This window comes from Peromyscus maniculatus, chromosome 19 (assembly GCF_049852395.1).
Source record: "Peromyscus maniculatus bairdii isolate BWxNUB_F1_BW_parent chromosome 19, HU_Pman_BW_mat_3.1, whole genome shotgun sequence".
NCBI lineage: Eukaryota > Metazoa > Chordata > Mammalia > Rodentia > Cricetidae > Peromyscus > Peromyscus maniculatus.
The window spans coordinates 78,145,450-78,170,810 of NC_134870.1; the positions used below are offsets into that span (position 1 = coordinate 78,145,450).

Consider the following 25,361-nt stretch of genomic DNA (forward strand, 5'->3'; position numbering starts at 1 on the left):
GTTACTCATTCTTTAGGGTTGTTGCTTCACTGTGAAATATGAAGGAGTGTATGATATTTATACATAAATTCAATACTCCATACCTTAGTAAATTTCTAGTACAGCCATTTACCCACATTAAATATATATTCCAATATTTTTAAAAAGATGCATCCTTATTATTATGTGTCCTTTTGTAAAAGTATGATTTTAATTTTTGCATCCAAGCATATGGGACTCACTAGAGACTATATTTAAGACACATCTAGAAGAAATCCACAAATATAATGTAGTAGGTTTAAAGACCAACACAAGCTGGAATTACTTTTCAGCAATGGGTTCTCTCCAGTGAAGATTATGTTCAGTTCTCTGAGAGATAACTATTTTGGGACAAACAAAAAATTAACTTCCCCAGCCATTCCTTAAATGCAGTTTTTGACATTATACTATTTCTCCATTATCTACATATGACATATGTCTCTTATTCAGGGTGCTTCTCATAGGCCTAATGCTGTCTGCTACATGATAGACAAAGGTAGTATCTTTCACATCACAAACGCTCAAGACATGTTTGATATTATTATTGCCCATGGAAATGCTGTTTCACCTAAGAGAACAGAATCTATTGTCCATATTCTGATGACAATAATAACAACAATTACCAGGAACAAAAATATGGAGCAGGATATATAACTATTGAAGTACACATTGAAGTTTTCCTTTTTAATTCAGTGCCCTGGATGTCTTTCTAAACACATTTACAAGCTAAAGACCTAGCTCTTGACCAAAGATCTGGTAGGCAGAACTACCAATTGATGGATGGATGAACTATCCACTTTTCTGCCAATCTGATACTTTCCACAACGTCTAACTTCCTTATTGAACTATGAAGCTCAGGTTGGAACTCAAACGTGTTTTTCATTCCATTTCATACGTGTACTTGCCTTTACACCATAACCTAGTTCAGCATGTAACCTTTACCTTAGTGTGTTATGTGTGTACAGCTGTAGCCACATGCAAAAGTGGTTTTGTTCTGTTTGACTTTATTTTGTTGTTTGTCTCGAAGGCAGTGATGAACTGGTTCAGCTGTTTATATCAAAAGAAATGTCTCAAAGCACTTAGGAAAACTGTTTAATTAAACAATTGTTTAAAGATTTTAGATGTGTGCAAAGCTTTCAGTTTCAAAATTAGCAAGCTGCTCTTGCTTTCAGTGGGCTTCACATTTCTTTTGTGTTTTCTTATTCTCCGCTGACAGGTTTACATCCAATTCAGTCTTGATGGCACAAAACAATTGTACTTCTACGGCAGAGTCGAGCAAATTCAGAGAATATTAGAGTAAAATAACTGAAGTAAGATTGCACTATTTCTGCTGAGTTAAACTCACAAAACGATAGAAGGCACGGCTGCCGTGCCTTTTACAAGCTTCCTGGAAATGCAGCGCGTGGCACCTGCAAGTTAACGATTTCCGCTGACAGTAGTGTAGGACTGAAGGATTCTGGAGTTATTTTATAGTCTGTAGTGTTCTGCTTGTTGTGTTAAGCAGGAAGCATTTGTCTCTGAGGCTCTTTCAACCACTACCCTGATACCCATGGGAAACCTGTGGTCTCAACTAAACCTATGCTGTGGATTTCATTGGGGCCCTCCCCCCTTTTTTATTGGACTGATTGGACATGCACAGCATCTTCAATGCATAGGCCTTCCAGCCTAGAACAGCCATGAAAGAACCGACAACACGGGTCTTCAACATCTCCTATCTGAGAAGATAGGTCTCATAAAGCAGAAGCAGAGCGACTGAAATCTTCAAAGGCGAGAGAGAAGGATGTGGCGATGTCTGGAGGAATAACACAGGCACATGCTATGCTCTAATGAACTACATGGGCTGATTTGGGAAACCCCCCACCCCAGTCTGCTCATTGGCCTATCAGAAAGGCACACTATCCAAGACAGAGCAAACATATTTGTAATGATGCTTTTTAAAAAAATCAGATTATAGAGTCCACATTAAAAAGCCACCTTGCCTTTGCTCAATGTCGATATGTATTACCCAGCTCAAAGGTTTTCGCAAATACTATGGGGGTTGTAATAGCCCATGATAAACCCACTTCCGCATACATCTTGGCAGAGTTACACGTTAGAGGGGTAAAGAACTAAAAGCATAAACATGGCTACTGTGAATTGCAAGGTGAAAGAATATTTAAAGACAAGCTTGTTGCATTTGAGCAGCCGCCCCCAGGGCTATTTTTGGGGCTGGGGTGAAGGAAAACAATCCTCCAGCCTCACCTTTGTCCTGTGTACTCCTCCACACTCGGTAGGTTAGTTTGCAGCCCGCGTCCGGGAGCCTTTAGCACCCGTAGGTGGCGCCCCTCGTCCGTGCTTGCGCATCTCGCGGCTCTCCAGGCGCAGCTCGGAACCCCGCGTGTCTCCCCGGGTATTCAGAGCCCAGAGACTGCGTTTTAATAAATACGCGCGCTGGCACCGCGCTCCACAAGCCCCGGGGTTCAGAGAAGCAGACACATAAACCCAGGCGAGGAAGCGCTTCTTTAATCTGCGCCAAAAGCTGACGTTTCACAAACGGAGATTTGGAATTGCAGTTCTAAAACCATTAAATTACCAAGCTTTTTCCTCCCTTAAAAAAAAAAAAAAATACTTTCTTTCTTTCTTTTTTTTTTTTTTCAAACGTCCGTCCCCCACCCCCTTTAATTATGAAAGTGGCCACTCCGTTCAGGATTAAGACTTGGAGGGACTTTGGAAAAGAAAAGGAATCTGGAAGAAGACCCGGGGGCGCCTAGTTTTAAGAAGGCACCTAGGAAGACTGCGCTGGGTGTCTAGGTGAGAGCCGGACCCGGGCTTGGCAAGGTGCGTGGAGGGAGTCCGAGGGAAGGGGCTGTGGATTCTAGGACGAAAGAAGCGGGGAGTCGGTAGCTGGCAGCTCCGGGCTGTGCCCTCTGGAGTCTGGGGGAGAGGCAGGGGGACCCAGGGATCCTGTCAGTGAGGCGCGCGGAGGGCGCGCGGGCTGCTGGAGTACACGGGACTCGGAAGAGGCAGGCCGCGCGCAGCGGTGCGGTTCCCGGGCTCGGCGCGGCTCTGCAGAGCGGGAAGCGTGTGGGTTCCAGACACCGCGGTGCGCTGAGCAGCTTGGAGCGCCGCGCAGTGTGGGGCTCCCCCTGGGCGCGTGGGGCCGGGGCGTGGTGTGCTTGCGGAGCCCGAGCGGACCCGGAGGAGAGGAGGCAGGGCGGGGCGGCGCGGTTATTGGCCAAGCTCTGGGAGAAGGGTCGTGCTCCGAGGTGTCCTCCTCCCTCTTGCCTCATTTTCTCTGAGCAAACCAACTTCGCGGACCTCGGTGCTCGCCCATCATGGATGTTCCAGGTAACCCACCCCCTCCCCGAGCTCCGGGATCTGGTTGCTAGTTGCCTTTTTGTGATGCTTCACCAGAACCTTGAGTAACGTGAGTGCTGGGGGTTCAAGAGAGGAGAGTCGGCCGGTGGCGGAGTTGGGGGTGGGAGGTGGTCCGCTATCCTTTGTGAAGGAGCTGCAGACAGGATGTTTATTGAAACCCAACTTCTCTTTTCTTAGAAAGAACACTGGAAGAGTTGCTCGGAGAGCGTGGGTGGCGAGGGGAGGGCTCTTTCTGTCTGTGTTCCTGGGCTGGGTATTGGAATGGCCTCTCTGGGTTAGCTGAAGAAGAGGGGACCGGCTAAAAGTGCCAACCCGCGTAAGTTAGCAGAAAGGTACAGAAGAAGGGGAGTGGGGTACAGAGACAGGACCCTGCAAATGAGTAAAATCCTGGGATTCTGGTGCTGGAATCGGCTCTTGCCTTTGCCAGAGAGAGGACTCCACCAGGCTCTCCTAGGGGGCTCGCCAGCGGCTGCAGGGACATTGGAAGTGGGTGTTAGAATTTCGCTCCTCACCCACCCCCATCCCGCCTTTCTCTGTTCCTGTGCTTTCCTTTTTCTTTTTAATCTCATCCGCCCAAGGAGCTTTCTGGAGTTTTTTAATTTTTTTTTTCCCCTTTGGGGGTGGGGGGTAGATTCTTTTTATCCGATAAGGAGTGTTTAAAAATTACTTCCTGGGTAGAAAAATTGAGGTAAAGGGGGAAAGGCGGGGAGAGGAAGATTTTTCTCCTTGCGGCTGTCCAGAAAGCCACTGAAATTAAGCTGATGAGGCGTCATTTTTTTCCTTTGACTGCATTTAATTCCTCTGGTTGTGTTGGAATGAGTAGGCAGGGGGCGACGGTGATGACGCCGTCTTAGAGGTCCCCAACCCTTTTTACAAGGTCCTACAGAATCTTAGCCCAGAACCCCAGGTTCCGCGCACGATTCAGGAATCTGTTTGGACTTGCTGACTGGTGCGACAGAGCTTTCTCGGATCCATTATGCTACATCTGGAATGGAAATAACTTTGGGGGAACAAAGGGATGGCCATCCCGAAGGGGCTAGAGAGCACCAGCCACTTGCCCCACCTAAGCACACCTTCCTGCCTAAGGATTTGGGTTCTTTGCCCCCGACAGGTCCGCTGGTGCCTTCCTTCTGAGAACCATTTGGCCTTGACCATCTCAGCCAGCCGAGGATCCAGCCTAGAGAAGGCTCCTGCTCCCGTCCTGCGTGTTCCTGTGCGCACCCGGGCATCTCTTCGGCTCCGGCCGGCCTTGGCGTCCTCCGGGCGCCCCCCAGCCCAGATGCCCGCGCCTGGCCGGGACCCCCGAGGGCCACCGCTGAACATGCCCGGGCGCCGGGGGGCGCTGCGTGAGCCAGCCGACTTTGGCTCCAGCTTGGGGGCGGCGCTGGCCCTGTTGTTGCTGCTGCTCCCCGCCTGCTGCCCTGTGAGGGCTCAGAACGACACGGAGCCCATCGTGCTAGAGGGCAAGTGCCTGGTGGTGTGCGACTCCAGCCCATCGGGGGACGGTGCCGTCACCTCTTCCCTGGGCATATCTGTGCGCTCAGGCAGTGCCAAGGTGGCCTTCTCCGCTACTAGGAGCACCAACCATGAGCCGTCAGAGATGAGCAACCGTACCATGACCATCTACTTCGACCAGGTTAGACTGACCTGCTCACCTGCGGATGAGTGGAGAACCGGCCGGTGTGCCCAACTAACTAGGGCTCCCTGCATCTCCAGGCGGAGTGCCAGGCTGGTTTTCCCCACATCTGCCTTGCCCTTACATGGCTGGCTTCTTTTACTACTCTGCTTTCCTGGAGTCCCCCTTGAACACACTGCAGAGTTTGTTTTTAAACACCAGCTCTCTTGGCAAGGATTACTGAGAGCCTGTAAGGCTCCCCAGGCTTTCCACGGGTCTGGTAAAGCGGATGATAGGAAATACATTTCCCCGAAAGAAAACCTAGTGTTCTTTCCCTTTTGCTGGGGGCAAGGCAGTGTTTGTGGTGACCAATCTTCAGACATCTGGGGAGAGGGGTTCCTCTTAAAGATGCTGCATGTAAGAGAGTTTCTCATTCAAAGAGGAGTCTGACAGAGGGCTGAACCTATTGCCTATATTGTGGGATTCAGTGACAAGATGTTAATTTTCAAGAAAATAAGTGGGAAGGATGGGGAAGACAGCAGTTTGTGCTCTGCTTATATACCAAGACCAAGTGGCCATGTATCTGCTATGCACAGGAAATGAAACTTTTGCAGGATGTCCGTATAGCATGTTCAAATATAAATGCATAGCATGACTATACATTTAACAAGACAAAGGCCCATGACTTAAGTGGTTTTAAGCCACTTAATTTCTGGCCTCTGGGCCAAGCAACCAAGGATTAGGGAAATGGATATGTAAATGTTTCTCTGGGTGGTGACCTTTCTGTGTACTCTCTTCTTGTGATTCCTATCAGTCTTCAGAAATTGAAAAGATGAGAGTGGTTTTCATGCTTTTTCTAATCAGCTAATGCTCTTGCCAAAGGGCTTTGTGTAAAATGGAGTCCTGAAACCTCACTAGACACAGATGGAGTTACTATCTACTGGCTTTCCCTCTGTCCAGGAGCCAGCTTCTAAACCCATTTATAGCCAGTGCACACACTTGATCTCTTTTTAGACTGTTGTATTCATTTTAAAAGTCATGCATTTGAGGGTTTAGGGAAGTTGCTTTAAAAAGCAAAAATATTTCATTTCATTGTTTCCAAATAAGACAGCATAATATAGGCATAAATACAACTCATATTCTTCTTTATCCATTATTACTTCATATATATATATATATATATATATATATATATATATATATATATATTTCAATTATGGTGTCCTACAGATAATACTCACAGTCTTTTCAGATCCACTGATTTCTAGAGTTGTCAGGAAAATTCCGATACAGGGTCAAATCATAATAGGAATCTTGCTTTTACAGACAAATTAACTTTGCCTGGTTTCTGGCTGTAAATGAGGGAGATTGTAAGCGGTGGAGGCCCTCTGCTCAGGGCCTGGCTGGGTGTCTTTTCATTCACATAAAGCCTTGAATTTACATGTTTCCAGAATTTAAAATCCACATGGAGGGGGTGAGGTGGAGAGGGGAGTGCAGGCAACAAAAAGGGCGCGCACGGGAGTGCTTCCTTCTCCCATGACTGAGCACAGACATCAGAGCCCAGGCGCTTTGTCCTCAACAACCAGCAGAGTGTGTGTGCCTGTGAGACACCTGCCCAGGAGTGGGCTGAAGTGGTGCTCACAGCATGATGAAGATGCAGTGTTCCCCAAGCCATGCCGGCAGCGGTTACCTGCAGTAATTCACTGTGCACTGGGAGTTTGTGTAGCCTATACAGTCCTGTAAAAAGTAACCGACAGGGCAGTGGAGCTTTACTTTCTGATCAGGCAAAAGACAATCCAGGGTTCTGGTGCTCCTACCTGTTTGTTCTGTTCAAGCATAAAACACCAGCGGGTCATTTTATTATTTTAAGGAACTTGGGGTTTTGCAGGAGGAGAGATGGGAACAGGATGTGGACAAAGTAGCCAGATTCTATTTTGAACAGAACAGGAGTGAGGTGAGGAGCTTGATTCTCTTCATATTCTGCTGTCACCCGCAACTCTTATTCCTCTTTTATTTGAGGAAAACTACCAGCAGGGCCACATAATCCTCTGCTAATAGCTAATTGTGTTCTTAATCTCACCTGCTGTGGAATTTCCTTAGTTTGGACTAGGAGTGTCCAGGCTACCAGTTCAATCCCTCTTTGTTTGTTCAAGCTTTTTTACTTGCTCCCAACACTCAGCCAGAGAGCAAGCACTGCTAAGAGGAGAATGAAGTTGAACAGGGCAGCCAGTGTTTGTTGCCAAACTCGTCCTCATCCAACACTCTCTATAAAGCACCTCATGTATACTGCTAGAGGTTGGAAGATCCTGGACATCGAAACCTCATAGAAGCCATTTTCTTACTTCCACTTAAGTGAGCTCATGGAATGGACTGGTCTGCTCTCCACCACCTTTTCACTCTCCATTCCATGTGAAGTTTTAATTATTAAACACAGCCTCAGGTTGAACTCCCTATGACCCTCCCCCTAAAAAAAAAAAAAAAAAAAAAAAAAAAAAAGTAGGCTGAATTTACAGGTTTCTTCTTGGCTTGACTGTCTCCCATCTCTCTCCATTCCCTGTGTATCATCTGTATCATCATACAAAACTTACATAGACTATTTGAAGGTGCAATTAAAATATACTCCCAAAGTCTTCATTAACTGGAAACCATGAGGACACCTTTGGTGTACATTTCTGCCCCTGGATGTTTTTGATTTGGTACTCACTGCTGCTGGCATTGTTGAGGAACACTGTGGACTTAGGGGCACCTGTCCTCCATACCAACAAGCCAGCTAACATTGGCGGTTACCTGAAAGTATGGAGAAAACGCAAGCCCATTGAGGTGTGCTGTTCCCTCTTCTTTTTCAGGTTTTAGTAAACATCGGCAACCACTTCGACCTCGCCTCCAGTATATTTGTAGCACCACGGAAGGGGATCTATAGCTTCAGCTTTCACGTGGTCAAAGTGTACAACAGACAAACAATCCAGGTGAGTCAGTGTGAAAGATGAGCCCTTGGATGCTTGGTAAATGGGGAGTGGGGCTCTGAGCCATCTGGAAAGCCTGTCTTCCAGGTTCCAGGGGTGTGGGCTCCCAAAGTTAGATGGAGGTGACAATCCTTAGGGGAGGAAGAGAACAGGGCGTGGGAAGGAGGTGGTCTCTGATCTGCTTAGCCTTCCTCTCTGCCTTTGTAGGTCAGTTTAATGCAGAATGGCTACCCGGTGATCTCCGCGTTCGCAGGAGACCAGGATGTAACCAGGGAAGCAGCCAGCAATGGTGTTCTGTTGCTTATGGAAAGAGAAGACAAAGTTCATCTCAAACTGGAGAGAGGGAACCTCATGGGAGGCTGGAAATACTCCACATTCTCGGGCTTCTTGGTGTTTCCTCTATAGACATGCAGCCACCCTGACAGTGGGAAGGTTTGGATCAGGAACCAGGGATCTGCCCTCTGTAACACCTTGAACTTGTCTGAATAGGATGGCTTGGGCTGACCTCCATCAGATTGTTGCCGTAGAAGAATGATCTTCTTCTAAAGCTCCAGTATTTTCTTTGACTATTGACAATTCCTCGGGAACCTGGCCTCTAATTAGTTTTAGACGACAAGGTCTTAAGGAGAAATGAAATTATCGATTTGAGCAATTTGTACCTGTGATTGTAAAGTCAATATCGGATTTTATTGTTGGAACCACTGACTTACCTTCTATTGTTTGTACGTTGTATCCTTCCTTGTCCTGATGACATAGATGCTGCTGACCCTCAGATGGATTGCACGCTGCAGTCAGGGCTCAACGCAAGAGCCCAGCAAAGAACCACCTACCAGAGAGTCCTTGACTTGTGTTCTGTGTGTGTGTATAGCCTTAAGAAAAAGAACGGCTTCATTTTCATTCTGTAGCTTACCCCTGGGGTCTTGGGAGGATGGGGAGGGAGCTGGGCATTGGGGACCTGTCAAAAGTGCTTTATCCTGAGAAGCAAATTTTGCACGACTGAACTGCAACTTTTGTTTTGTATTGTCAGTGATTTTCTGTTTTCCTCTGGAAGCTTCCTTTTCCTTCCTCAGGTTTCACGCCTCAAACCTACTTAGTTTTCATCCTGGGGTCCTGGAGAGAAAACAACAACAACAAAACTTATGTTCAGTACTTGTATAAGATCAAACAAAACAAAACAAAATCTGCATACTTTGTTTTGAATGAGAGGAAACCAGGGGGTGGGGGAAGAAGTCCTTTTTTCAAAGTAAGGACAGCAGATAGACCATTCTGCATGTTCTTCCCTGGAGTCTCTCTCAAATGCATCTTCAAATTTGCAACCAGGATTTTATTTATTTATTTATTTTTTAATTTATACTCTGGGATCCTTTAAGAGCCTGGCCTTCCTCATTGGTTATGAATCCCTTAAAAGTGGAGCTGAGGTGACCCAATCCCCCCTTTGCTTTTCCTCCTGATGTGTCTCAGTGGTGACTTAGATCTGCCTCTGAGTGACCACACAATGACCAGATGCTTCAAAGAAACAGGACCAGCGCCTCTTCCTGGAGACCTTCCTTTGATCTGTCATGGAGAGGGATGTGTTGACACTCTGTGGATGAACACCTGGCCAGAAGCCACCTGGACTGGAAGTCACAGCCATTGAAGGTACTGGCTGCTGTACCCCACCAGTGGTTTTACAAACCCTGCTTGTTTTGGCATCTCCTGCAGCAACACTATTCAGTTGCAGCTGAGAGACCTGGTGCAGTATGTGTGCGCCAAGGAAATGTCACTAATCCCAAAGCAATCAAAGATGAGACCTCAAACTGGATGTCAATTTGTCCTTTGTGTAACAATGTAACCAAAATATTGACTATAAAACTCATAATTTAAGATTCAGAATAAACGGGTTTGATGTCTGTCTTGCTCTAGTCCCTCCTCATCGTCTCTCTCAAAATGATGGGGAGGTATAGGATAAGTACCACGGAACTTAGGATGTTAAATTTATGTTGTGATTGTTTATAAAGGGGACACACACACCCACACACACACACACACACACACACACACACACAGAGACACAGACACAGACACACACACACAGAGGCACACACACACACACAGACACACACACACACACACACACACACACGCACAATACTGATGCAGCCATAGGTCTCTGGGGGTGTATTGCTCACTTAGATATATTCAGTTTATACTTACGTACTTTTTCAAAGAGTAATATTTTGGAGGAGAGAGCTAAAAGACAAAATTAAGGCTTAAGAGGTAACTAGTAATATCAAAGATTCGAACATTTGAGAAGGCTCAGTTGTTTTCAACTTGTATGTGAGGATGAATTTCATGGTCAAAGGTCAAGTGCAGGAGACACTGTATAGTGATAGTTGAATTAAAGTCCTCAGCTTTTCTGTCCTAACATGAACAAGGAATTAGGATAAGAAGCTTTGTTCTATTAAAATGACGTTGTCTGGTGAGGAGGGGAAATCGACCACAAAGCATTTGGGGTACTCTGACTCTGGCTTGAAAACATATTTCTAAGTGTGAGCTATGTTTATGGATGTTGGGGACAAAAACAGAAGGCAGATGGAGTATGTGTCCCTTGTGTTTTGTTATTCTTAGATATTTTAATTCTCTTTCCCTCATTTACTTCATGCTCACTTTAAAACAAGAAAGAAAACCTCATCTGAAGACAGTCTTACACTGCAGAGATTGGAAGATGTAGGAGCCCTTGCTATTAATATTTACATCCTTTAATAATACATAATGCCCATATTTCATTGTATTTATATCTTTATCGTGTACAGATTGCCACTGGGTAGTACTGTCTCATAAATAAGTTATTAAATTAACCAATATAAATGTATTTCAGGAGTTTATTTTCTGTTAGAAAATCAACTTCCTCCTGATGGTTGTCCTCTTAGCCTTCTTTCTTTTCCTGCAATGCAAATGCCAGAAGGTACATTAGTATGTAGCCCTCCTGGTGGGAGGCATTCTAACCATTGCAGCATCGGCCTGTGCCACACCCATATAGAAATTATGTAGATTTATTACTTGCTTGAGAAATAAAACTTAGCTAAATCAAGTTATATTGAATATCAGAAGAGTTGTAAAATACATCATTCAAAACAATACCTCTGCTGAAAATTCAGTTTGCTTGTAATATCCTTGAGAGATGTGACACTGGCAGACTTGTCCCAGAAGAAACATATATGTCAGATCAAAAGTTAAGATGTGTTTTTTTGTTTGTTTGTTTTGTTGTTTGGATTGAGAAGAATGGTCTAACATTTCTAGAAAGAGCTCAACACTCCTGGCTCCTACCCTCAGTGTTCATATCTGCAGAGTCAATACTCAGACTCCATATAGGCAGTCCACCCCACAAGGCTGTTGAGATAATGTCTCAGAAGTTCTTGAGAATGAAGGGAGAGCATGGGGATAATAGGTGGGAGTTTACAGCTGGGAGAGTGTTTTCATAAAAGGATATTTTTCAATGTGCTGTTATAAAGATCACATAAATATCTGACAGGAAGATGATTGTGCATGGAAGTGCATTTCCAAAACTCTAAAAAGACTGCTAAAGCTGTAATGTTCTGTTGAAGTTTTCCTCAATTTAAATTTAGGGACAAGATAATATAAAAATCCACACATCCAGAGTCTATTTGCCTTCTCAGTTCTGTTGTTTGGCTGTCCCTCGTGGTTCATCCTGACCGTCATCTTCTAGTATATACTGCCAAATTTTATAAAACATATATTGATAATATTCTTATAAAAGCAGCATAGATAACATCAGCACATCCAACATACACCTTTTTAATGTTAGCTTTCTTTCTGATAAATGTTAGCTTTCTTAAGCTGTAAATGCTTTTCAGGAAATGCTCCTGTCTTAAAATATATTCTCAGTTGACATAGAACCCTCATGACTGAACTCTAGATCCTGAAAGATTGTATTTACCACCTGTGATTCCTGAGACATTTTTGTACCCTAGTGTTTTTGTTAAACTTTCGTGTATGGCATAGATCATCTACATTTTTATGGTATGTACTTTCTATACCTCCTCCTATCAAAGCTGGTGAAGGAAACAGCTACTGAATACTAGAATAAAAACTCATCCATGTATAGAGATTTTGTAGATTTATTTACTTGTTTGAAAAAAAGACTTAGCTAACTCAACTTATATCGAACTTCAGAAGAATTTTACAATATGTAACACAAAACAAGACCTTTGCTGAAATTTGAGTTGCCTGTCACGTTTTCTTAATATCCTAGAAACCACAGTGGTCACATACTCAGTGACTGTTATGTAGCATAGAAACCTTTGCCTTTGAACACAGTAACATACACTTTATTTTAGTGATGATATAATAAAAATATATGGATTATCTGTATTTTCCTGGGATGTAGGAATATGTAAGAAAAATATCTGACAAATTATCTTCTACAAGCAAAACAAAGCAGGGTTGCTGCATCATGTTTCAACTGTAGCAAAAGGAGCAAAGAATATCCTGTCAGTTATGTGACTATATTTTCCACTCTATTATTATTTTTTCATAATATTTTTTATTGATTATAAAGAAACAAATACTGTGATAAGATGATGTTGCTGTTAATAAAATAGTTAATGTGTGTTTAAATTCCTACAGCATAAGAATAATATAGAAATTAGTCCAAATATGGAAATGAATTAAAAAAACTTCTGCTTTTTGTAAGATGGTTTAAATATAGAAACAGGGTACACTGAGTTATTCTAAAAGGTGATCTTTCTCATCTCATGGAAGTACCTGTAAAATGTAGCAAAATATTAAGTACAGATTGCAATGAGTTTTCCCCTTTTGCCTTGGCTATGCAAAAATTTCTTTATCTTGATATTACTACTAAAATAGGACATAAATTTTATTTTAATTTAAGGACAAACCCTTTAAATTCTCTGGAGAATTTTTTTTTTTTTTTTTGGTTTTTCGAGACAGGGTTTCTCTGCGTAGTTTTGCGCCTTTCCTGGAGCTCACTTGGTAGCCCAGGCTGGCCTCGAACTCACAGCAATCCGCCTGGCTCTGCCTCTGGAGTGCTGGGATTAAAGGCGTGCGCCACCACCGCCCGGCCCTCTGGAGAATTTTAATGTTACTTCTCTTAGCATTTAATGAGGAATTACATTAAATACTCTAAAGTAAGTTAACATCCAATTGTTGTTATATTGGTTTGAAACTTCTATTTTCCTGTGTTCCATAACTCTTCTCTGACATACTGTAAGCTGATGAACCATAAACATTAATTAAGACTGTTGGTCAGCTTTTCATTTTAAACATTTTTTTTTTGTAGACAAAATTCACCAAAAAGTAATGTTTACTGCTTTGCTGATGGAGACCAACAATTAAAAAACAAAACATAGCACACACACACACACACACACACACACACACACACACACACACATATACATACATGTACATATTTATATAAATACTACTTTGTATCACAGCTATTCATGGTGTAACTGGACAGAGTCAGTGTCCACAGCTCTTTTTCCCAAAACATAAACGTCATGTAATAAGACTTAAAAGATTCAAAGATTCAGAGAGAAAAAAAAAAAAAAAAACTTCAAGCAAACTTATCATGTCTCTGGGTCTATACACTAATATTATATCAAAATATGAATGTTCAGGAAATGAGGTTCTCTCACATTTCCAAACCCAGTAGGATCACTTGCAAATTTTAAGGGCAAAAGCCACATGATTTTACCTCCTGCGGATAACAGAAGTTATGTTCCATCTCCCTAAGTGGGCTGTGCTGTGTCTCTCTATCTCTGGCATCATTTACGTGTCTGCAGCCTCATATGTCATCATCTTCATCAGCTCGCCCACATGCACTCAGTGTGCAGCATAAATGAGCTACTTGACAACTTAATTCGGAAAAGAAATCTTCATTCCCTCTTTTTAGTGCCTACAGCAGGACTCCCCAGGGTTAGAATGCTGCATTGAACTCCAGCTAGTCTAGCAAATGGAAGCTTCTTACTAATGAGGCAGGACTATCTTGCAGCCTGAACAGCCATGCCTTAGTCTTTAAGACTGTTCCATCCCATGCTTCAGGACGGCCCATTACCGTGTTAGATTGAATGTCAGTTTCGAGGAGATACAGCCATTGCCAACACTTTGGAATGTTGAACTACTATTGACACCAATTTCTTTAACCATCAGAGTGCCCTGGGATATAGGATGCCCTTTAAATTCTTTATGTAATGATTAAGAAATGAACATTTATTGTGATTCTGGATACATCTTTATTATGAAACACACTAATAGACATAATAAAATTATTGTAACTGTAATTAAGTTAATTAATTGAAATTACTTCTAAAATACATCCACTGCAGTAGCTTTATAAGGATTTTAAATATCCAAGCTAGGCTTGTGTGTTCGATCAAACATTTGTCTTTTAATTACTATTTTCACTACCTATAACTGTGAGATTATAAGTACCACACTTCCAGAAAGTGGTTTACTACTGAAAATGATAGTTAGATTCTGAAAATGCAATGGTGTTGTCTTTTTGTGCTCCTAAGACCATGTCTGGATGTCATGGCGAAGCTTGCCAATTGGCAAGAAAAATGGTATCATTCATAGGAACGATCTGGTTGTTAAGGAATAGGGTGTAGGTATTTTCTTTATCATACCCCAGTATTTACCAGTTATTACCTCAGGGCCAGAAAGATGCAGATAGGAGATGAGAGGAAAACAGACACTCACTCATTGTGGACAGCAGAGCCCACAATCAGAATGGAGGACTTAACAGATGCTAAAATGGGGAGAGAGGGCAGAAGTGTGAGGGACCACAGAAACTGTGTTCACAGAAGTGAATAATGTAGTTTACATGTTTTTTACATATGAAGAAGAGACTGTTATGTAGACAATGACTTTAGTGTAGATCTGATCTCCCAGCTACAAACTCCTTGACTGCCTCTCCACCCCATGGTGAGCAAGATGGGACCTTTACAAACCCAGAGCAGAACGGGGTTCCTTTGATAATCTCCACAGCACCACAGTTAGAAGTACAGGGAATGGTTGCTGCTTTACAACAAGAAGATAAAAATTTAAGAGGCAATTAATGTAATGCCCCGTTCTTCCTTCTTGTCTTCTAATTTGGGGAAGGAAAAAAATAAGAAAATAGAAATTTTATGCTAAAGCTAGTCAAGTCCTTCAAAATAGACCTTCAGCTAGGTGACAAGGAGGCATGATTTGAAGTCTGTCTTACCAGAACTGAACTGAAGATCTTCCCCAGATCTTCAATACTTTGTTACAAGATATCAGTGTAATCAATAAATACCTTTATAAAGGTTTGGTGTTTAAGAATTTCACACATGTACATGAAGTGTTTTGCTCAAGTCCACGCCTACTCCCCCCCTCCCATGTTCTCTCTTGTCCCCCTTACCTCTTTCGGCTCCCAACCTGATGCTATTTTTAAACCCAGTGAGTTAATTGGTGCTGCTCATTTGTGCATGGGGTGTCATATGTAAGGCGTGCTTCACAGGATGGAACTCATACCTGACACAGATATCGGGCCCAAAACACGGGGTGACTCGGTCATAGGCCACAAAGGGGAACCTAATGTTGTTATTCTGCTATTTGGACATAGTGATAAACTGCCTCCAAGTTACCTTTGTACCAATAGTCCAGTGCATCTCTCAATCCTCACCGGATAAATTTCTTTCAAAGTAGGTAGTGACCCACAACTGATCAGCATGCAGAGAATAAGAAACTGTGGTGTGCTTAGATCCCAAAGTCTGATTTTAAGATGAAAGGGAAGGTGAACATGAGGCCAAGGACACTGTTCAAAGCATGAACCCAGTGTTTAATTGTGTGTTATGATGCATACACATATGTGTGTGCACGTGAACATGTAGACGCAAACAACATGTATATTCGGCATCTACCCACTGTTAAAGTGTCTTCTGTGACTTTGAGCTATATAGACCTTTGACAGTAGAAATTGATGGCCCAGGAGCTTTAGCACATGTTTATAGATTCACATCTACTGAATTTATCTCAGTTATTGGGCTTGTGTTTTCACATTTTACTTCTTGCTTTCAGTCTGAGGAATGTATTTCACCAGAAGGTAGAAATTACATCTGGTCTCCCTGACAGACAGAGATTGAGAACTGTTGAGAATAATTAGGCCATCTGGTGTTGTAAATCCAATACAGAGTTATGATCAGTGGATCCCAGCCTAATCTGCCCTTCGTCCCTTGCATCTGAATTACCTTGTCGCAAAAGAATGACAAGGGGCTGGTCTTAAAGAGAAATTGCCACGTCTCCCTTGTCATTAGCAGCCAAAAGGCATGTATTCATTAAGCTGTGATAATTAAGGGAACTTAGTCTTCCCAAAGGCCCATTACTTTTTAACATTCTTAGTGCCTCGAAATATGCCCCACTGCACAGTGGGTGCCATGCAGTTTTCACTTATGATTCTTACCAATTGCTGAGTATGCTAATTAATAGAAATTATTACAAAAACAATTTTCTCCTTATCTTGGTGGAAGATTGAAGTGATCTCAAGTTTATTTTGTTATATTTTCTTTCAGAAATGCAGAAACATTTGTGTCAAGTAAAAGACAAAACAAAACACATTAAAAAAATAAATAAACAACAACAAAAAACCCTCCCCAATAGATGGTGCTGCTGCTGTGATTTAAGCCCTTGGATAATTAGAATGCAAAAAGCTTCATAGAGAGACCTCTGGGAATTCCCTTACAAGGAGACAGATAAAGAAATGTGGCTTTATTTTAACTCAATTCAAATTGGCGTAATTGTCCCATTTTAAAACCTCAGAAATATTTCATGATGTTTTGTGGTCCAGACATGACTTTTTGTCTCTGTTGTTCCTATTTCAACTGTCTCTGAAATATAAATATAAACAAAATGAAGTTCTGCAGAAGGATATGTGAAATGTTTTCCCAAGTTGTTCATGTAGTGTGTTTGGGTCTCTGAGCTAAAACTGTAACCTGAAGTTTCTATAGTGGAAACTGCAAAATCCCTTCCTTAACATTTGTGAGAAAACTCGGACCCCATGACCAGGTCTCCAGACTGATGTTGTCTAGGGCTGATGACAAACGTTTAGATTGGCACTGTACTGAGTACTGTGTGGTTATCTTTCCTGCAATCCCTACTGATACCACTCTGAAGAGCAGACAGTAAGGCTTAAAATGATTGCTATGGACAAGGACATATAGCAGATAAATTGTGATCTGAAATTTCAATCTTAGATCCTCACTTCGGAGCTCATCTTTAAACTATTGAATTTATTACATCTCCCCATGAAAGACACGGTGTACAAAGCCATCTTATAAAATAAGTCTATATATCATCACCAGTCAGGTATTTGCATCACAGTTGTTTCCACAAAACCATTTTCTTTAAAAAGGACGATTTAGTTTCACAGGTGGAAAGCATAAAAGTGCTTTATTGTATCTCTACTAGAAATATTGCAATGGCTACAGTAACAGAGAAACTTATCAAACTGTGCATATCAACACCACTGAAGTTTGGGTTCTCATTGTGTTTGTAGAAGACAATAATGCCAATACATTTTCCCTTTATTTTTCTTGCCAGACCTCTTTGCAAGGACAATCTCACGATACTCAAAAAAGTAAGTTCAAATAGCTCATTGACCCAACAGGGTTGCGTGTTTTGTAAAGGACAGAGATCACTGTTTAGAATAGACACTGTTTAGAAGTGAGTAATCTAAGGTTGAGTAGAGCAATCTGCCTCTTGACAGCTATTGGTGAAGTTTGGAGCCTCACCTCTGCCTGGAGGAATAGCTTTCATAACCAGGAAGCAAGGAGTTCCTTAGGAGAGTATAAGCTCTGAAAGACAAGTAACAAAATTAAAACCAATTAAATAATGTAAAAGGGGAGATTTCAGAGGTGACAACTGGCACCAGTGCTGTGTCAGAACATTCTTATATCACAGGAAAGATGGTTCAAAGTAAAAAAGCAAATATAAGGTATCTTGCAATCTCTGCCTTAAACATGTATTTTCCTCTTAGCTGCTTCTCCTTGTGCATCATGTTGTAGCATATAACAGTAAACATATTAACTCAATGAAAGTGGGAATAGATAATGGCTTAGTTTTAGAAGCATTATATTCAAATTTGCTGATAATCTTTTTATATAGTATTGTGTGTGAATGTGTGTGTGTATGTGTGTGTGTGTGTGTGTGTGTGAGAGAGAGAGAGAGAGAGAGAGAGAGAGAGAGAGAGAGAGAGAGAGAGAGAGAGAGAGAGAGAGGTTTAAGCACATGTGTGTGGTGTGTATGTTTGGAGATGCTCATCAGTGTAAGGGATGTGAGTGGAAAGCAGAGACAGAGCCTGCGTAGCTTCCTCAGTTTCTCTTTCTTGCTTTTTTAAGACAGAGTCTCTGTCTGTCTGTCTCCCTCTCCTTCTCCCTCTCTCCCTCCCTTTCTCCCTGGCCCCCCATCCATCCCCATGTCTAACTCCTGTCTCTGTCAGCCCCCCACCCAAACTGCAGCTTATGTTTTGCACAGGATGTCTAGTAAGGAATTGTAGGGGAAAGTTTCTCAGTCCTGCCTAGCCCCATGGTCCAGAAGAATCTCTCCCACCCGAGCTCTTGCAGATGCCTATAAAATAATCACCCAGAGGCTTATATTAACTATGAACTTCATGGTCTATGACTCAAGCTTCTTGTTAGCTAGCTCTTTCATCTTTAACCAATTTCTATTCATCTATGTGGTGTCACATGGCCGTGGCATTACCGATCTGCTGGCACCTTGTTGCTCCTTAAATAGCGGGCTGGCTTCTTCTCTGACCCCAACTTTCTTCTCCCTCTATCCCTCTTGGATTTCCCATCTGGCTCCATTCTGCCCTGCCATAGGCCAATGCAGCTTTATTTGTTAACTGATGGGGCAACATATATTCAGAGCATACAGAAAGACACCCCACAGCAAGCAAGGCTATCACCTTTGCTCCCCAGCACTGAGGTAACAGATTTATTATTTTTTATGTGGCCTCTGTGGTCTGAAGTCAGGTCCTCTTGCTAACCCAGCAAACACTTTCTCCCTATCCTTATCTGCTTCTTGAAATCTCCTGAATGTACTTATTTATTATTATTATTATTATTATTATTATTATTATTATTATTATTATTTTGGAAAAAAACAAAAGGGTGTGTGTGTATAAGATAGCCACCCAAAAAGAAATGGTCACATGTAACCACAATGATTTTTGTTTAGTTGTTCATATAATTTTGCATTTAGAGAGATGACTGAGTTGTTAAGAATGCTTGCCGCTCTTCCAAAGTATCTGAGTTTGGTTCTCAGCATCCACATCAGGAGTTTCACAATCACTTGTAATTCCAGCCCCAGTGGATCTAACAGCCTCTTTTGGATTACAGAGGCATCTGTATACACATGTGAGCATGCACACGCACACACACACACACACACACACACACACACACGCACGCACGCACGCACGCACACACGCACGTGCACACACACACACACACACACACACACACACATACACACATGTACACACACATGCAAACACACCTTAGTTAAGCCTAAGGTGGAACAGCTCAGTGCAGGGAGCTTTTATTTCATTTTTCAATTTATTTATTTTTAAAATTTCATATATGTGTTCTATACCAGTTGCCTCTTCTACTTTTAACTCTTCCTACATCCTTCCAACATTCTCTCAAAATTATGACATCTTTTAATTATTATTGTTTTCTATGTGCATATATATGAATAAACACATAAATATAACTTATTAAGAACATTTAATGTTACTCATGTGTGTATGCTTTTATATGGACTACTTGGCATCTGATAACCAATTAGGGAGCTCATCACTGGGAAAAACTGATCCTCTGTGTCTCACCAGTAATGATTTGCCTGTAACTCTTAGTCTAAAGGTGAGGTCTTAGTTTTCCTCCACATATGCTGACATATCCACTGCTGTCATTATTGTTCAGGGACCCATATTCTTGAGAGTTCATGGGTGTGGCTTCCCTGCAATATGTAGAAGACACAACTTTGCAGCAGACATCCTGTTCTTATTGTTGTTGGTTATTTTTTCTCTTTTGGGGGGTCTGCTACCCAGCTCCCAAGTAAATCACACAGGGAGTTTATTCCTACTTATAAATGCTTGACCTTAGCTTGGCTTGTTTCTTGCCAGTTTTTCTTTTAACTTATCTTATCTATCTTTTGCCCCTGGGCTTTTCCCATTCTCTTACTTCTATAAATCTTTCTCTTACCCTATGGCTTTCTGTGTAGGTGGGTGCCTGCCCCCAATGTCCTCCTCCTTCTCTGGCTATTTTCTTTCTTTTTCCTCCCAGATTTCTCCTTCTATATATTCTCTGCCTGCCAGCCCTACCTATTCTTTCTCTTTTCTAACTATTGGCTAGTCTGCTCTTTATTAGACTACCAGATGTTTTAGATAGGCAAAGTAACACAGCTTCACAGAGTTAAACAAATGCAACATAAACAAAAGTAATGTACCCTAAAGCAATATTCTACAATATCTTATGGCTCTTAAAATCTTTTAACCTCCTCTTCTTCAATGATCTCAGTGTCTTAGATGTAGATGTTGTATAGTACATGTATCAGTGGGGTTAGGTACTACATGACCATTTGTTTTCCACATTTTTCTTAAGCGAGATAAAGTGATTAAATAAAGTCCCAAATAAACATAATATAATATTTAGAAAATGATGTTTTTCTACGAACTTTCTTAGTATAGTTTCATTTAATTTAAATGTAAACATTTGCTTACTGCCCTGTAAGATAATCAGTGCTATTCCATAAGGTTTTACTTGGAGAGCATGAAGCTGTGGTTTATTGATAGCATTCTGGCATGGTAGAAGTTTATGTTTATGCCAACTCTGGTGGTTTTTATTTTAGTTAGAAAACATCTAAGATTTCCCATAACACAGCACTAGGTAATGTGTCTTGTCAGGCTTAAACCACAAAACGGGACAGGTTGGCTTTGGCATTCATGTACTCAGAAGACTGACATCTCCCTTCTGGACTATTCCCAGAAACTGCACCATATCCTGGTGGAAGTGGCTTGAACTTCAAAAACACACTCAGAATTTTAAGGAACTCTTGTTTATTAGAAACAAGTATTCAGAAATACATCAAAGCCTATTAAGATAATTATGATAATTGAGGATGGAATTATGCACATGAGTACAATAGGGAGACATGTGGTGGACAGATAGATATAGTGGATGCATGGGTAAATGGAAGAATGGATGGATGGATGGATGGATGGATGGATGGATGGATGGATGGATGGATGGATGGATAAATGGATGGACTGACAGATGGATGGAGACTGTAGATGTACACTGGTTTGAGGATGAGGAAGACATATTCTAGTCATGTTCCTGTAGATGGATTTTTCTTTGGGCCACAAGCCCACAAATAACATGGAGATGTATTATTAATTATGAAATTCAGCCTCAGCTTTAGGCACTTATTTCCACATAGGACCTGAGAAAACTTTAAAAAAAAAAAAATGGACACAGCTTCCTTGTAACCCCGTGCGTGTGGCTTACGGAGGCACAGCTGCTGTGCAGCAGAGTACTTGAGCAGTTAGCAGGCTAAGTAGAAACAGCAGGGGCGCAGCAAATTCTCAGAGCTGGGGCAGGAAACTGCTGCTCCCTCTGGTGCTTGGCTCTCATGCACTTGATCAGGGCAGGGCCAGCTGTCATCACAGAGGCACAGGGTGGGTTTAAAGCTTGGCTCATGTGTTCAGAGAAGCCTTCAGGCATGCAATAAAGCTGTCCAGACTCAGAAAACCTTTAAACTGATACAGTACCAAAAAAATGGGTATAGACAGTCAGAGAAAAAAAATAAATTGCTTAAAAAAATAAAGTATTTAAAGAAAGAGTAAAGTAATATGAAAAGAATAAGTTATGTAAAAATGGAAATACACTGGGTGTCTGGATCCCGTATGGTGCTTTGTTGATTTTGCATCTTTTAAATGCTAATGTACAAAAAACAATAGCTGCTGAGAGACATTAGATCATTGAAACTTCTAAATTAAACTAATCTATATAGTTTAAGAATGTCTTAATTTCAGAACAGGAGTCAGAACATGTGTTGTGTCGGGGGAGAGGTTGTACTTTTGTTTCCACAGGAAATGAAAAGCTATGGATTTCTTTAAAATTAATGAAGATCAGATTTGACCGGGAGAGACCTCCTGAAAATCTTGGTTACAGACATAATGGTAAAAAGCCAAAAAGGACTACAGGACAGGTGATGTGTATGCTGATCCCTTCAAGGCTGCTGGCTAAGATGGTCCAGCTTCACACACTACTCCAGCCAGGACTTCAGAAAAGGCCTACACTTTCCCATCACACAGAGACTGGGCAACAAATGATACAGCTAGCTTTCCTAGGACTCGGCCATTATCTCAATTTTCTCAGGGTCCCCCAAAGATGTCATTGCCCCCAGACATGGAGAAAGCAGCAATAAAAGCCCCAGTGGGTCTCAAGGCCCAGGGATGGGGTCCAGGGAGGGCATGTATGGTGGGAAGTGAGGGCACTGGCTGGTTGGTGGGATGGCTAACCACAAAGGCATTTAGGCCCAGCACAGACAGTAGGTGGAGGCTGCTGTAGAGAGACTGCAATGGAAAAGCCCTGGAGAAACAGGCGTGGGGAGTCTGTGGGGAGGGAGAGAAAGCTGGCAGTGGTGGCAGGGGAGAAACAGCAGGTTCCTCACCTTGGCGTGGCTCGGTAATGCCCTGCATTGGGTGCCATACGTAGACAAGTTTTTCTTTGGACTGCCAGCTCACAAACAACCATACAGAGACTTATTATTAATTGTGGGAGCTCGTCCTTCGCTTAGGCTTGTCCCACTAGCTCTTATCACTTAAATTAACCCATTTATTTTAATCTAAATTCTGTCGCGTGGCTCATTACCTCATCCCATCTCCCTACTGCCCATGCTCCTTCCTCCACGTCTGGCTGGCAACTTGGCCTTCTTGTTCCTAGACTCTTTCTCTGCCTGGAAGTCCTGCTTATAATTCCTGCCTAGCTATTGACCAATCATCTTTATATTACACCAATCACATCAAATAAGTGTTCACACAGCATACAAATATCCCACACAGGATTCTCTGATCATATTGTCAAGCCTCTTGCTTTGTCCTCAAACCCACCCAGAGAATTTGTAGCTTGAACCTTAAAAGTCTGTGCAACATTTAATGAGTGACGAGTCCAGTTCCTGATCCCATCCTGTGAGCTGGGTGGCAGTCTCCTGAGGCACAATAAGGACGATTTTGATTAAGATTCTGAGTGTGCAGTCAAGTTCATCTCAAACTGTGTTTGAGAAGGCATGGATAGGATCTTCTTGAATCTTTAAAAATACTCATTTATTGTGTATGTAGGAATAGTTTGTGTGAATGCATGTATGTGCACCACATGTATGGCCAGTGTCCACAGAAGTCAGAAGATGGCATTGGGTCCCCTGGAACCACAGTTACAGATAGCATGTGGGTGCCAGGAACTGAATTCAGTTCTTCTCCATGAGTAACAAGTGCTCTTAAATGCTAAACAATCTCTCCAGCCACACTTCTTGTATCTTCCAAGCAGGAATTACTCCCTGGCCTCTAAGCAGGACAATCCTGGCTTTACTGTGAGGCCTCCACATCAGCAGTTGGTTTATGATTCTAAGTTTCTTTTGTAAAAGGGAGAGGTTGTATTAGGAGCCCGTTTTTAATTTATAAGATAGTGAGGGGAGGGTAGACTCCTAGGTAGCTCCCTTTACCAACTGGTAAAAACATAGGATCTTCTGCATGAACTTTTCCACCTCCCACTCCTGTTTCCACCTCAAACCCCCACTGTCTCCTCCATCAGTATGATGCTGTTTCTGTTGCTTCCTTTCTCACTTTTTAATGGTTTTGATGATATTTAGATGTGTGCGTATGTGAGTGTGTGTGTGTGTGTGTGTGTGTGTGTGTGTGTGTGTGTGTGTGTGTGTGTGTAATGTGTGTGCTCTCACATGCTTGCATCTCCATCAATCAGAGGTCTGTGTTACATAAGAATTATTGTCATGACTTGACTAAAGCTTATTTGAAAATTCGTGTCTTCCTTGGGAAATATACTCCCCGACTGACTCCTCAGGATGTCTTCCTTTCCTTCACAGTCTTCCTCTTTCACATGAACTTTTTGAGATTATTGTTAACTAAAATGTAATTATAACAGTTTGTTCCTTCCTTTTCTTTCTTCAAGCTCTCCCATTCCTCCTTTCTCTCAAATTTATGTTATCTTTTCCTTTAATTATTGTTTTATGCATATGCACACACACATGAATAAATATATAAATATAACTCACTGAGTCTGTTTCGTTTGCTCCTATTTTTATTTATTTAGGACTAACCACTCAGTACTGGATAACTAATTAGGGGTCTCATGCCAGAGAAAGACTGAATCCCCATCTCCCAGCAGTTGTTAATTGTCTATGTTCTAGCTAGAGATGGGGCCCCGTGGGATTCCCCCTTTGTGCGTTAGCATGTTATTCAGTATTATCAGTCCCTTGAGATGTTTCCTATGTTTGTTGGTATATAAATTAGTATCATCATTGTTTGTGTCTTGTTTGAGATGCCGTATTATTGAAATATTATGTCTGTTATATCTAGAAGTAGTAAACTTCTTGGTCTTCTGGATCTTAAATGTTTCTGTCATCTCACCTGTGATGTTTCCTGAGCCACCATGGATTTGGGAACAGAACTCATTCTCTACAAGAGCAGTATGGTCTCTTAGTTGCTGGGCCATTTCTCCAAGCCCCAAACACCTTTTTAAAATGAATTAACCACATTTTAATAAAAACAATGAACTGATCTGAAATAGAAACAAGACATCAGAAATTTGAGAATAGTTTTTCAACAACTTACCTAAATTAGCCAAACAGTCAAGGAACTAAGTCCCATTTTAACAGATATCCAAATTGTTTTTAATAGAAACATTAACTTCTTATTTGACTCTGTGAAAAAGAAAAAAGCCCATTAAGTGCAGAGATATGCCACCATCTTAGTCTGTGTTTGCTTTGCACTTTAGAACAGCAAAACATCCTCAGAGAATCTGTCCTCAGAAAAGGTGGTTTTCTTGAGATCAAGCTTATACTGTGTAGTCAGAGTAAACTTTTTCTGAGAATGAGCCTATCTCTTTGGAAAACAGAGGTGCCTTTGGACTATCACATGCAAGCAAAACTGGGAAAATGACTAAGGAGCCCACACCTCTGTTAGAACTAGCTAGATTATGCTTATCACTTCTCTTTTGCTGCCAGATTTCTAAAAAAAAGTTAAAGATGGTATTTTTATCTGAAGGATGGACTTGGGGTTACTGAGTTTCTTTCTATATTTCATTAACATGATCATACTTATTAAGTTTCTTTTCTCTGCCTCCCAT

General features: G+C 41.9%; 1 protein-coding gene across 4 annotated transcripts; it reads left to right on the plus strand.

Annotated features, from left to right (window-relative positions):
* Positions 1-2,355: 2,355 nt before the first annotated feature.
* Cbln2 (cerebellin 2 precursor) lies at positions 2,356-10,075 on the plus strand. Of its 4 annotated transcripts, none has more exons than XM_015990038.3 (4): positions 2,356-2,808; positions 4,487-5,011; positions 7,837-7,956; positions 8,161-10,075. In XM_015990038.3, the coding sequence occupies exons 2-4, from the start codon at positions 4,655-4,657 to the stop codon at positions 8,356-8,358; spliced, it is 675 nt and encodes a 224-aa protein (XP_015845524.1). In that variant the 5' UTR covers positions 2,356-2,808; positions 4,487-4,654; the 3' UTR covers positions 8,359-10,075. The 4 variants fall into 4 exon arrangements, with proteins under 4 accessions (XP_015845524.1, XP_015845523.1, XP_006996761.1 ...); XM_015990037.3 differs by having other exon boundaries at positions 2,396-2,835; XM_006996699.4 differs by lacking the exon at positions 2,356-2,808 and adding an exon at positions 3,071-3,345.
* The last annotated feature ends 15,286 nt before the right edge of the window (positions 10,076-25,361 follow it).

Coding starts and splice junctions, on each gene's coding strand:
- Cbln2 (XM_006996699.4), top strand. Junction 5,012..7,836: donor TGACCATCTACTTCGACCAG/GTTAGACTGACC, acceptor CTTCTTTTTCAG/GTTTTAGTAAACATCGGCAA. Junction 7,957..8,160: donor ACAACAGACAAACAATCCAG/GTGAGTCAGTGT, acceptor CTGCCTTTGTAG/GTCAGTTTAATGCAGAATGG.